Source organism: Vigna unguiculata, chromosome 2 (assembly GCF_004118075.2).
Source record: "Vigna unguiculata cultivar IT97K-499-35 chromosome 2, ASM411807v1, whole genome shotgun sequence".
Taxonomy (NCBI): domain Eukaryota; kingdom Viridiplantae; phylum Streptophyta; class Magnoliopsida; order Fabales; family Fabaceae; genus Vigna; species Vigna unguiculata.
The window spans coordinates 32,268,845-32,281,872 of record NC_040280.1 but is presented as its reverse complement, the minus strand read 5'-3'; the positions used below and the strand labels follow the sequence as shown (position 1 = coordinate 32,281,872).

Sequence of the window (13,028 nt, the reverse complement as noted above, 5' to 3'; positions counted from 1 at the left end):
TTAATAACTATTTTAAAATTTATTATATATATTTCGAAAGCAAATATTATTGATCTTAACTCAAATTCTTATAAAAATTAAAAAATACGAACATAGGCGGGCGTTGTCGCACCTATGTTTTCGCTAGTACATTTAATGTGTTTTAGAAATCTTATTTTAAAAATTTTATCATGGAAATTCTGTTTGAAAATGTCAGTTCCAAAAATCTTATTTTGAAAATTCTATTATCAAAATTATGTTCTAAAAATTTGGAAAAAAATTCAAAACAAACTATCCGACTTACTCATTTTAAAGAGGAGAGGATACATCCAAAACTCATGGGAGTGCAAAAAGAAAAAACCTCATTAACATTGAGCTACTGCTAAAAAGAAAAAAAAAAGGATTAAATACAAATAATAACAATAAAAAAATACAGAAAAAATGACAACGCTTATTATAATAATAGAAAAAAAAACTAATTAAGCCCAAATTAACAGTGTAAAAGATGAAAACCTGGTGAAAATTGGAATCAGGAATACTGCAAGTTCTCTTTTTCGATTGGGTAATCAGCAATGGGTGCAGGGCATGCTATGAAAAGAATTCCTCGTATCAAGTTTCCTCAGAGACATGGCAAACCCTCTGGTAATTCATTACACACATTCCCTTTTCTTTTTTTTCTTCGCTATTCACTATCCAATTCCTATTCATTCAGATTTTATAATTACAAAGCATTAACCCAATTTTGCGATCACTTGCCTGCAATTTCTCACCTCACACCATTTAAATTTCGCATTCGGGAAAATTTTCTGTTTCTTATCTGGTTAAATTCGATATTAAGTAAAATGCGTGATTTTTTCTTGTTCGCAGGGTTTGCCAAATTGCCACTGTTATGTCATTTACGTTTTGCAATTACATTTGGGGGCAGTTCCATTCCTTTACATTTTTTTTTTTTTGATTTATTGTGATGTATTGGCTTACCCATGTTGTTATTTGCTCGATTTGATTGGAAATTAAAATTAACCTCTGATGCGGATACAGTACATGTCTTGGATTTGCCCACATGAACTATTGAGGCATCTTAGAAGCCATGAAGAACGTTTATGCTCATGCTAATGATGCGTATTTCCAATGTCTAGTACTGAATTATTCAAATATCAGAAACCTCCATACTTAGTAACCCGCAATCATCACAAATATTTTATTATCTGACCATAGTATTTGACACTACTGGTTTAAACTTGCTTCTTCTTTTTCCTGCTGATAAATCTCTTGAAAAGGCACTATTCTAGAAACCAAGTTTGGTTGATCAGAAACCTTAACTGGTTATCATGTAATTTTGGAGTTTTCTTTTACTGTTTTGTGTTCATAATAGTTAGATATTTGTGAAGACTGTTATATCAATTGTTGTTCAGTTTCCGTGTTGTTGACACAATAATTCAGTTGTACAATTTTCTAATAAATTTCCTTGCAGGTTCTGCACCTGAGACTCAAGCTTTGTCTTCAACAAGTAATGGCAATTCACCGTTAATCACACTTGGAGGGAAGGCCTCTCTTCAACCCAAGAGAAATCCCTTGTCCAATGAGGAGATTGAGGCAGTTTTGGTATGTAAAATTCCTTGCAAGGTCATCCATAATATTACCATTTTCACCTTTGCATGTAAACCAAATATTTGGTACGCCACTGACATGAATCACCGTTGAAATGAGAAAATATTTTTTAATAGTTAAATTTTGACAATTTTCTGTTACGAGTTGAGGTGTTATCTTTTAAGTGACTTTATTTTTTTATTTTTTATATTTTAAAATCACTTAAACGATGTCACCAAAAGTTATAAGAGAAAATTATTTAATTGGTTCGTTGAAATGTGTTACTAATTAAGTCTTTTTACATGACCTGTGGTTTCTTCTGTCTTTTTTTTTCCATTGTTTCCATACACTTTCTGAGACCATTCTAGGATTTTGCTTGAACAATTTTTCTTTTTAATTATTGATCATTGATGTTCTTATGTGATTATCGTGGATCCATATCTATAATTTGTTGATTTTTTTATACTAATAGAAACATTTACTGTTGTGTTTGTGCAGTTGGGCGGCTCTGTCTAATCGAGTGTGCTCAAGGGAAAGTATATATACATACTGGGAACTCATTTTTGTGGGTCTAAAATTCATTATTCAAAGTTTATGATTCTTTTTGTCAATAATTGATATACGCAAAGGATTAAGATTGTACATCTTTTTAATTTTCCCCCTTATTGAAATTGAATATTGACTCGAGAGAAAAGAAGTTTCAAGTTTTGGTTATGTAGTTAGTAATTTCATCTACGGCACAGTGCACTGACTTGTCTAATTACCAACAACTATATTTCTTTGAATTTCTGAAGGCTCTGCTTCTGCTCTTATTGCACAACACAGCCAGGAATTGTATATTTACGCACATCCAAGTTTATATGTGCGAGGTACCTCTAATAAATAAAAGGTACTTCTAAATAATTATCTTATCCACTTGAGTTCTTCAATGGGGAAAGTTATAATTTAATTACTTTATATGGTACTAGGTTAATGAGTTTAATTCTTAACGTTATGAGATGATATCTAAATTTTAAACGGTTTTAGGTTTTACAATCGATAAGCGAAGATTATTTTGATTTTTAAATGATAATTGAAAATATAAAACTATTTAATCTTTAATCTTATCAAAAATTAAAATACGTACATATTTTTACTGTTTGAAATATTATCAAATTTATCTTTGGGTTATGTTTTTTTTTACTGCAAAAAATATTGAAAATCTTTTATTTTATTAACTGATTCTTAAATTTATTATAATAACTGATGTATGATATAAAATGTATATACACCTTGTTTATTTATTCATTCTTGTTTCTGGATTTTTTTTAATATTTTGGAGATAAGAAAGAATGGTACTTAAATTAAATTTAAATAGTATCTTATCTTATGATTTTAAAGATTAAAAAGCCAATTATCAATATCATCATCCTTAAAGACTATAAAAGCAGGTACTTGCAGAAGATTATGGCCTTCTACGAAGGAGTGTGGTGTCGTGTCTTGTGCAACAATTTAACGTCCAATAGACAGAACTGTGATTGGGTGAAAACAGCTAAGATTCTTAAACCACTGTACACAAATAACCCACCACAACACAACAACCCGTCCTTGTCGTTGGTTTTTGGGTGAAATGCGTTTTGCTGTTACCTTCCTCGTTTCTTCTTGTGCCCACCAAAGGTACCAATTATCTTCTCTCTTCTTAAATTTAATTCTGCTAATTAATATTCCTAAAACAATAATCTTCAACCTTTTGTACCACTTGTTTAATTTAATTACATTCAAAGTTTCACTCTCTTCTCCCAACCTAAAATAACTTATTTATGAACACACCAGTTTATCTTCGATCCTCGCTGGTTGAGAATATGGTTTGAGTCAGCAAATATGACATGAACCAGTTTGATCGTTGTGCCTGTCAGTCGCTTTCGATTTATTTATTTATTTATTTATTAATTTTTAAGATTTCTATTTTCGTTTCGTTTCAAGGTGAAACGGTGAAAAATTTCCCCTATCCTGTAGTATTTTTAATTCTGTTGAGTTGATGAATGGGATTGAGGATTATGGGGATAATAATCGTTTCATGTAGTCTTTGCTTCAAACTATTTTAGTTGAGCACCGTAATCCATATATTTTAGTTTGGGGAAATCGGTGTTTTGCTTTTTCCCTTTTAGTTTGTGTTTATTTATGTTCGGAACCGTCCTTGTATTATTCTAGTGCTGGCCGGTGTGTTATGCTCACATGGTTTAAGAAAAAGGAATCCAGGCTTTAAATTCAGCAAAACTGGCTTTTAATATTTGTCTTGGTAAAGAAAAGTGGTGCAAATGGTGATGTCAGCAGAGGATTTAATTTGTATCTGATTTGGCGTTGTTCATGTATCAGGGTAATTCACATTTGCAGTTATCATAACTGTCTTCCACTTTTCCTCTGATATGGATTTATCTTCACTTCTTGCAGGTCTCTTTAATGGATGATGTCCCTTGCGAAGCAAAGGTCATCCCCAATCATTCTCGATTTCCAACATCAGGTGTAGAATCTGTTTAACAAAACCTGGAACTGCTAACTCTTTTTGGTACTTCATTAGGAGTGTTTGATTGTATTTGAATTCAACCACTCGATAAAGCTTACACGGTAAAGCCTACTTTAGGTCTCACTGACATCTATTGACTTGAAGAATATTAAGGATAGTTTCCATGTTCAAATTGTTTACTCTTCCGAGGCTGTCATGGAGCTCCAGTAATGGTGGTCAGGAAAAGGTTTGCATTCAAGATCTTTTGTAAAGAGCGGCTTTTTGTCATTGGTGAATGTTTTGTTACATCTTACCTAGACAAGTTATATTTTGTAGGTAGTGCTAACAGTTGCTGAGGTAGAGTCACTTCGATCAGAACTTGCTGACATAGAAGAGAGGGAAGCTCAATTGAGAGCTAGGTGAGTTTTCTGTAGCTTTGGACAACTGCAGTCTTTTCTTTCTTACAATGTAATATGAGTTCTCATGTAGCACTCTGCTTAGTGTCACTTTTCTTCTCGTGTTTTGATTGGATAACCAATCACGTTGAATATAACAAAGCTAGGAATTCAGATGCTAGCCATAGATTTGTAGTCTATACGTGTGTGTGATTACATGCATTGTAAGGATAGATGAAGTTTAACTACCCTTGTTCTTTCATTTTTTCCTATGTCACTGTACTTATTCTTCCCGCTGCAATAGTGGGATCTACTCATCTTGTTGTTGAAATTAGTAAATCACTACATTGAACGACTACAGAAATTCGGTGTTGAATCTTAATCCAATACTTTCCTCTGTGGGGAATTCTTACATGCTTTAAGAGACATAAATGTGCTTTCTATGTCAGTAAATTTTTAATCTTTTTGTTTCTCACAGGTTGGACAATATTGATGAAACCTTGCGTTCAGCTCGTCTATGTGGCTATTTGTACATTCGAAAAGTACTTACTGAACAGCCTCCTTTAGTTTACTTTACATCAGCCTCTGCATCTATTTAACATTTTACCTAGAGGCTTGGTATTAATCTGCTTTTAGTTTTTCTCTGTAGAGATGGGCAGCACTTCCAGGTGAACTTCCACCTATAGATGACATTGACATAGATGATTGGCTTCCTCGCTTTGTTGTTCTTTATGGTGCATGTCTATACATATATTTGTTGTGTACAGGTAATATGGTTCCCTGTTTCTTTCTTTTTCTCCTTCTTTTGCTACCATGTCCTATATTGTATGCAAAATTGTAGTTCTTGCTGTAACATCTTTAAATGGGTTGATTAATAGCTTATTGGTGCCGAAATTCCTTTGGGTTTATCAAATTTATTTATGATCTAGATTTAGATTATTGGCTTTCATTTACAACTACTGATGAAGGAAGTAAATGGCAGATCTAAGTCCTCACGACTCAACACTTCTATCAGATGTTGTTGAAATTGACCAACTACCGAGTTTTAAGCGTGAAGATGATGAGACGCGACACGGCTTTTATATCTTAACTCGTCATGGTTTACGATATGAATGCTCAAGCAGTTCTAAAATACAGGTGTGTATAAGTTAAGATAATTTGTTACTCCTAATCATTATCATAATCACATCCTAAGTAGATTAAGTATTTCACTCTATGATTCCTCTTTCAGGTGGACTCGTGGTTATCAGCTTTAGACGTTGACTGCAAATTGGAATCTGATTCATCAAAGTCTGATAGTTCAATACACTTGTAACATTGCACCTTGTTTGGTGAATTCAAGATGACTTGAAAGCTAACGAGTAAATATGTTTTTGTTGTTTACATTTTTGTTTTTGTTGTACATAACATATAAGTAGCAGTAATTGAATAAAGACAGATCATTTTGTCACTCTTAGCTCATTCCAGTTCCAGGATTACCCACTCGTTATAAAAAAATTTAAACTTTGCCTTTTAGATCTTCCAAATCTATATAATTTATAAATGGAAGCTAAAGTTGAGTTATTATGCCTTAAACTGTTAGAGATATTGGTTGGTTTCGACGACAGATCATATACGCTCAACTATATATTTACCCTACAAATAATAGAAAAGAAAATACAAAAAAAATATTATACTACGTTAGGTAACTGACATGTGATATTTATTAAGGTGTGTTAACACCAATTTTATCAAAGATTAATTTTAAACAAAATCAAGACTCAATTGAATAAAAAAAATATTAAACATAATTAAATATTTATCTTTAACATAAGTTCATATTACTAATTAAATTTATAAGTAATTTAGTACTTTTGTAAGAGTATTATTCTATAATTTCTCTAAATCTATTATATCAATCAAAATATTTATAAACTTTTATAAAAGTTTTTTTTAGTTTAAATAGTTTTACTTATATGTGATTAAGAGAGGAGTTGGTCTGGTTTATTTTACGTTGTTGCGCCTTTGACTTATCAATAATAGGTCAGGTTGGGTTAACTTGCTGTGTCCTAAAATGGATCATAAATTGCAACCCATCCCATCACAAGATGGGCCGGTGGGCTGACCCACAACTTTTTTTTTTCAAAATTTATTTGTACATATACTAAAATATTAATAAATAAAACATATTTAATCATATAAATAATTTTTAAGTTTTTAATTGATTAATTAATATTTTTAATTGGATAAATTTAAATAACTCTTACATTTACATATTAGAACTTTTTATTATAATTTAATTTGTAAGGATTAATAATTTAAATTATATTACTATTATATATTTACATTTTAAGAAATATAATATAAAAAATATTTTTATTATTATTTAAAAAAAAATGGGTCAACAAATCATGCTCATTTGACTCGTGTTTTCTCTGTCAAATCAACATATTAGATAGACTAGACCAAAATAGATTGACGAGTAAAAATCTTCGACCTAACTCATATTTTTCATACATATCAATGAGCTAGTCGGTCAAACTCAGCATGTTCTGTCATCCCTAAAGATGACCCTTATAAAATGTATTAAGAGTGTAAAATGAACATAACACTATAGTTCTAACCATATAAGATAAAATGGTTTGGTGACCGTTAAAATTAAAAGTTGTATATTTACACACCGACAAAACTTCACTATGACATAGGGGAGTCATGATTCCTCATAAATTTTTAATTTTATTTGTTGTATATATTTTGAAATGATATTATATGTTATTGTATTATTTATAATAATTTTTAAAAAAATTCTCACTATTTTATTTATATACATTGATTATTAATATATTTTTATTATTTACAAAATAAAATAAAATAAAAATTAATTTGATGGATGTTGGTTAACAAAAGAAATTAAGATATTGTCTCTCGACTATAAGGTTTTTTGGTTAGTAAGTAATCGATAAAACATAACAATTAGAAAAAAAGGTAAAAAGATAAATCTGGATATAAAGATTGGAGACTAGAGAGGTTAAAAACGAATCATCACAATATTTCTCATGAAGGAAGATTAATATTCTATTATGATTTATGTATGTTAGATTTATGATTTTTTTTCTATTATGATAATTTTCCTCATTTAAATTTTTTCCAAATTAGTATGAACCATAATTTTGATTTTGGAATTCTTTTATGATATTGACATGAATCCTAATTATATTTATCCACAAATTAATATAACCTTTTTAAATTATAAAATTTAGTAATTTTATTAAATTATGAAAATTTATGAATTTTGTGTTTTCTGCTATATGATAAAATTTGTAAAATTTTATAAGTATATTTGACACTGTATTACAAATTTCATTACACATAATGAATAACATTGAATTGAAATATAAATTAGAATACCTATTATATATGAGTTCAATAAATTAAAAAGATTAGAAATTTATGAAAATAGTTTAAATCAAAAATATAAAAAGTTTTTTTATTTAATAAAAAAATAATTTTTATATAACAAATATAAAAATATATAATTTGACGGCCTAATATTTTATAAAGTTACGTACCGAACGATCTTATTGCATAGTAAATTTCACGGGAGGAATTTTACAAGAAGAAAAACGAGAAAACATATGAAAGCAAACAACTGATGTGATAATGAGATATGAAAAATTATTTTATACGTCTTCATTTATAAGATAATTTACTTCATCAATAAGATCAAATTTACTTTAACGATTTTTAAAGTTATTACAGAAACTAATAATGATATTCCATATAATAGTTTATGATTGAATCATGGTATATCCTTTTTTATCTCAACCATGTACTTCAGTTACATTGTTAAAATTATCACAAGTATTATAAAAATGCTATCTTGAAAACAAAATTATTTACATGTAATTTAAATATATTTTCTAAAGTAATACGAGATCATTTTAATCTCACATTTCGTAAAATTTAATAGCATACTCCTTAATGTCTTTTCTCTTAATTTGTTATAAAAGTTTATTTATTTTGGTGACAATTTATACGGTAATATAATAATACGTTTATTGAATATAACATTTTTTTTTTCTAATTTCTTTCTATAGTAATATTAGAAATTAGCGGAGGACAGAGTAATCAATTCAAAAATAGAGAAGAAGAGTTGTGGTTAAAATCCAATTAATCCTTAAAATAACAATATCATACCACGTGTCACGTTCTAATTGGGGTGGGGAAATAATACCCAAAACCCTTGTTTTCAAGGACCCGCAGAGAGCAAATAAATAACGCGTTCATGTGAGGCACCGCCATCTACATCGACATAGCATAAATATCGCAACCTCTTCTTTTCCGTAAACCTTTACATTCGTTTTTTCTTTCCTCCCCTTCTTTCTCTATTCTTTCGTTGCTTTTGAGTGCCGACGAAAACCCTAACAATCTCCGATCGCAAATTTAACCTCAGTTGTTGAATTCTACCGTCGCAAAAGAGTAAGTCTCTTTTATCCAACCTTTCCATTTTGTTCTCAAAATATTGAAATCTCAATGTACAAATTTTGCTATCAATCGGATATATGTTTCATTAATAGAAAATTCGTGACGAGCGAAAAGTGAAACAGGATGATAATCTTTTTGATTTTGTGAAGAGTCATGGATGTGTAATTATTGATATTAGGGTTTTTCTTACGGTGTCGTGGAGGAGGCATCACGTTGATTCGTTCTGTTATCTCTGTTAGATTTCATTCCATGATTGAATTATTTGATCAATTTATTCTAGAATTCCATAGCGGAACGTGTTTCTTGCTCATTTTCTTGTATTTAGGTCATTTTGTTGATTCCTTTGCGCTATTTTTCCTCCTTGTGATGATTCATGTCTTATGTAATCGATTCTTGTTGTTTGTTCACCATTTCTTGACAATTTCTGACTGAAGTTCTTGACAAACCCTATTTTCTTTCGTAACTGGTCTTGTTTGATGGACTTCTTTGTAAGGTGGTTTTGATATTTGGTTGACATTGTTTAGTTGTTATTTTATGGGATATCTTTTTTTTTGTTATATGACTAAATTTCTCCGTGCAGTACTAGATGGCAGCCAAACCTCTTACTACCGAGGCAATAGCGCTTACAGAAAAGAAGATGGACATGACATTAGGTGTGCTTTTAAAAGAACCTTTTGTATGTTGGCTTTTCTTCTCACTCTTTCTGACATATCTAATATTTATCATTCTTTGATATTGATATGATAGATGACATAATCAAAATGTCTAAAAATACGAATACTAAGAAGCAAAGAAGGGTTCCGGTACGTATCTGTTTTGGAAAATTGCTTTCCACTTCCTTTTTATGTCGTTGCTTTGAAATATTCCCGGAGGTTACCGTTTCACTTTCTTCTTACAACTTTACAGAACAAAGCTCAGAAGTTTTCAAACAATTTCGCTCAAGATAAGACTGCAAAGGTCCAGCGTTATATGGAATCCAGATCTTCTCTTAGACAGGTGCATTGGTTTCTGAAAATATGGTTATTTGAAGTTTTTGTATTCTGCCTATGTACACGTCTCAATTTTTTTGTTTTTAAATACTGTTATCAGGGGGCTCTTGCGAAAAGAAGATCTAATTTCAAGGGGAACCAATTTCCTGCTGCACTTGATGTTGCGCGAAAAGCTGCTACTGCTCCTCTGCAGAATAGAGTTCCTAACCGTAATAGGGTACCCAACTGGAATAAACCAAGGTATTTATTTTCTTCAACTGTATTATGATGTCTTTTTACTGTGATAATTTAACCCTTCATGATGATATTATGTGTTGTGGCATTCTTAAATTGTAAAATGATTTTTGCAGGTAAAGCATGGCCCAACTCAGTGTGCCTTCCATATCTAAGATTTTTTTTTCTCTTCAAAAGGAGCAAGTTTATACATCATGAATGCAAGCCAACTATGTTTTGGGATTCTGAATTGAATGTTGCATTAAAATCTCGTAAAACTGTTGTCCAAACTCCTGCATGGTTTGAGTGGGTTATGTTGAATGTTACTAAGGATATTCATGCTAGATAATTGGACCTATATTGGTTGAGTTAGCTGGTGATGCAAATGGGTTACTGGTTAAATGGAGTCTTGTCCGGTGGAATCCGTTGCTAGAAAAGATAGCTTAACAGTATTTATCAAGTGTCTCATCCTAGTGTGGACAAGGGTATGCTGTATCGCCACATGCAAAAGATGTCTGGACACCTGACTGTCAATAGTTAGTGGCTGACTCACATGGAAAAACCAACCATGAACTATTTCAGTTGTTTAGAAGCAAGTGTAGTGATTGTGGCACTAAGTAACTAGCATGTTTATTTTTTTGAGAATTAGCCATTTTGAATGGATGGGCTCATCTAAGCATTACATTTGTGGTCAGTCTCCTTTAGACTTCTTCATTGTGAGAATTGCTACCCTTTTATTGGCTGTCACTATCCTTTGTACTCTGGCTTTGATTCTTGCTGATCTGTGTATTTGCTATGAAACTTCTCTTTGAAATGATATTGGGTCTATCACCTAATGGTTTCTCCAAAATGAGCTAATGCTGCAAGGATGCGTGCACTACAACGCAAACTCGGGATCTTTTTTTTTCAGTTGGGATCCTCCACGAATTGCAAAGACCACATTCATAGTCTTGCGTTGACTCATTCTAAGATAGTTTTGTCAGCCATTGGCCACATAATTGAAAAGAACACCGTTCATTCTGTGCGATTAAGAAAAGAATGTGACTAAGAATCTGGAGTCTTTTCATGGATTTGGCATTGAAGGAAACTTTTTGTTATTGGCATTCAAGTAAATCAAATCAATGGGAAGTTCTTCTGGGTCTGGTAAACATCGTGTGGTCGTGGCATTCACTTTCTTAATATTTGTTTCAAGCTTGTAGTCCATTGCAGAGGTGTCATACAGTGTTTTGCTGATGAGGAAATACTAGTCACCATGCAGATAAATTTTCTTGCTTCTTTACACTATACTTGTGGAAGCTTTAAATCCTTAAGTGCTCTATTTTGTATATACAACAGCCTCCATGGTAATATCCATTTATGGGTTATTGTAAAATATCACACAGCTGCACAAGTTGTTGAGTTCTAGTACAATGCCAAAGACCACAAGTGACGGGTTTCTGTGAAAAATCTGAAAAGTTGTTCACTGACAGTGAGATGTTCTTCAACTATGTGACTGGTGTTCTCTTTTTGCTTAATATACTTTCTTCTTTCTTAATAGTTGGATTTAGTTAGAATCTGATGGTAAGTGACGCAACTTCTGTAGTAAGAGAGATTACTGAGTGATATCTGTTTCTATTACAAATGATAGTTCGTGGTGCTGGACATCCTGATGTTACGCGATGATTGATGGAGTACTTTGACTTTTTCTATTTTGTTTCCCCATCTAGATTACACTCTTTTTTTTCCTCGGTGCAGATTTCGAGTTCCTGTTGGTCAAAGAAGGGCTGTTAATGGAGGCTTTGCTGCTAAGGTATTTCTTTACTAGTTTTATCTGTTTTCTAACTTGTATTATGTGAATATTCAAGATTAGTGTTTGTGCTATTTATCTGTAGGTTCTGTAATCTGATATCTCTCTTTTATAAATTTGTAGCAGCAACCAATTCCTTCCTCTCAGAAGCAGGTGGAGAATGTGGATATAATGCCAAAGCAAAAGCCTCAGACGCTGGATTCGCTGTTTGCAAACATGAAGGAGCAAAGAATGAGAGTTCTGTCGATGCAGAATAATGCTGTGCAGCGTAATGGAAATGGATATAGGAGGCTCCCGTGGGGAAGAGGTCGATTTGGAAACTAAGATGTTGAGTGATGCATCCACTTCTGATGATCTTGTGTCTCGGCCTGCTCTGTCCTTACTTATGGGTTTTTGGTGCAAATGAAAAATTCTTTAGTGCCCTTTCATTCCAACACTAGTTCTTCGGTTGGCGGCCGCACCACACATTGTATATTAAGTTTCGTCCATGACTTTAATGTTTTCACTTGGATTATTATGTGTGCTCTGCTCTTGTCTATACGAGTTACAACTTAATGCCATTTCGGTACCAGCATGATTGGGAATTACGCTATTGTTTTCAATACTTTCTGTTTTGCAAATATGATTATGCTTTCTATTTTTAAGAATTGAAGTTTCTATGCCAGGAAAAAAAAAATCAGAGTTATGCCTAGTAAACGTAATTTTAGTAATAGTATATAAAAACTGTTTATTTATGTATTGAAATTGTATGATTTTTTCTTGCCGGTGGAGTATGATTTTTTTCTTCAGCTCATGCTTGTGTAATTCTATTTCTTCGTGAACTCTTATTTTCTAAGCATGTCTAATTTATAATTTTATTATAATTTACTCCACCGGCAATCTTGAAGTAGTGAACAAATTGATTTAATCTTGTTTAACCATAAGACTTTTAGTTTAAGTTGTATTAGTTTGAATGAATTGGACTCAAACAGATAGTTTTACTCTTGGATGATAAAATAGATTAAAATTTTGAAACCTAAATAACTGAAAACTACACATTATATTGGTTTATTTTATTCTAGATATAAACATGGTAAATAATTGATGTAAAATAAATTTAACTAATTTAAAATTAGGCAATTTGAACTTGTCTG

At 31.5% G+C, this 13,028-nt stretch overlaps 2 protein-coding genes across 8 annotated transcripts; both read left to right on the top strand.

The window, feature by feature from the left end:
• The first annotated feature begins 3,018 nt into the window (after positions 1–3,018).
• On the top strand, positions 3,019–5,893 carry LOC114169888. Of its 6 annotated transcripts, none has more exons than XM_028055297.1 (8): positions 3,028–3,222; positions 3,997–4,066; positions 4,187–4,295; positions 4,385–4,467; positions 4,922–4,985; positions 5,093–5,210; positions 5,426–5,580; positions 5,675–5,893. In XM_028055297.1, exons 3-8 carry the CDS (start codon positions 4,233–4,235, stop codon positions 5,756–5,758), a joined length of 567 nt encoding a protein of 188 aa, XP_027911098.1. In that variant the 5' UTR covers positions 3,028–3,222; positions 3,997–4,066; positions 4,187–4,232; the 3' UTR covers positions 5,759–5,893. The 6 variants fall into 6 exon arrangements, with proteins under 6 accessions (XP_027911081.1, XP_027911098.1, XP_027911073.1 ...); XM_028055288.1 differs by lacking the exon at positions 3,028–3,222 and adding an exon at positions 3,270–3,456; XM_028055314.1 differs by lacking the exon at positions 3,028–3,222 and adding an exon at positions 3,480–3,922.
• A 2,803-nt stretch (positions 5,894–8,696) lies between these two features.
• On the top strand, positions 8,697–12,497 carry LOC114173319. 2 transcript variants are annotated; one of them, XM_028057617.1, is made up of 7 exons: positions 8,697–8,901; positions 9,488–9,560; positions 9,655–9,710; positions 9,814–9,903; positions 9,997–10,136; positions 11,844–11,898; positions 12,022–12,497. In XM_028057617.1, exons 2-7 carry the CDS (start codon positions 9,494–9,496, stop codon positions 12,217–12,219), a joined length of 606 nt encoding a protein of 201 aa, XP_027913418.1. In that variant the 5' UTR covers positions 8,697–8,901; positions 9,488–9,493; the 3' UTR covers positions 12,220–12,497. The 2 variants fall into 2 exon arrangements, with proteins under 2 accessions (XP_027913418.1, XP_027913417.1); XM_028057616.1 differs by having other exon boundaries at positions 12,019–12,497.
• The last annotated feature ends 531 nt before the right edge of the window (positions 12,498–13,028 follow it).

What these genes read in the sequence shown, in the direction of transcription:
- LOC114169888 (XM_028055280.1), top strand. Translation starts at nt 4,233, where the DNA reads ATGTTCAAATTGTTTACTCTTCCGAGGCTGTCATGGAGCTCCAGTAAT. An exon ending in CATATATTTGTTGTGTACAG is followed by an intron (nt 5,211 to 5,425) that starts GTAATATGGTTC and finishes AGTAAATGGCAG; the next exon opens with ATCTAAGTCCTCACGACTCA. An exon ending in CAAGCAGTTCTAAAATACAG is followed by an intron (nt 5,581 to 5,674) that starts GTGTGTATAAGT and finishes TTCCTCTTTCAG; the next exon opens with GTGGACTCGTGGTTATCAGC.
- LOC114173319 (XM_028057616.1), top strand. Translation starts at nt 9,494, where the DNA reads ATGGCAGCCAAACCTCTTACTACCGAGGCAATAGCGCTTACAGAAAAG. An exon ending in AGAAGCAAAGAAGGGTTCCG is followed by an intron (nt 9,711 to 9,813) that starts GTACGTATCTGT and finishes ACAACTTTACAG; the next exon opens with AACAAAGCTCAGAAGTTTTC. An exon ending in ATGGAGGCTTTGCTGCTAAG is followed by an intron (nt 11,899 to 12,018) that starts GTATTTCTTTAC and finishes ATAAATTTGTAG; the next exon opens with CAGCAACCAATTCCTTCCTC.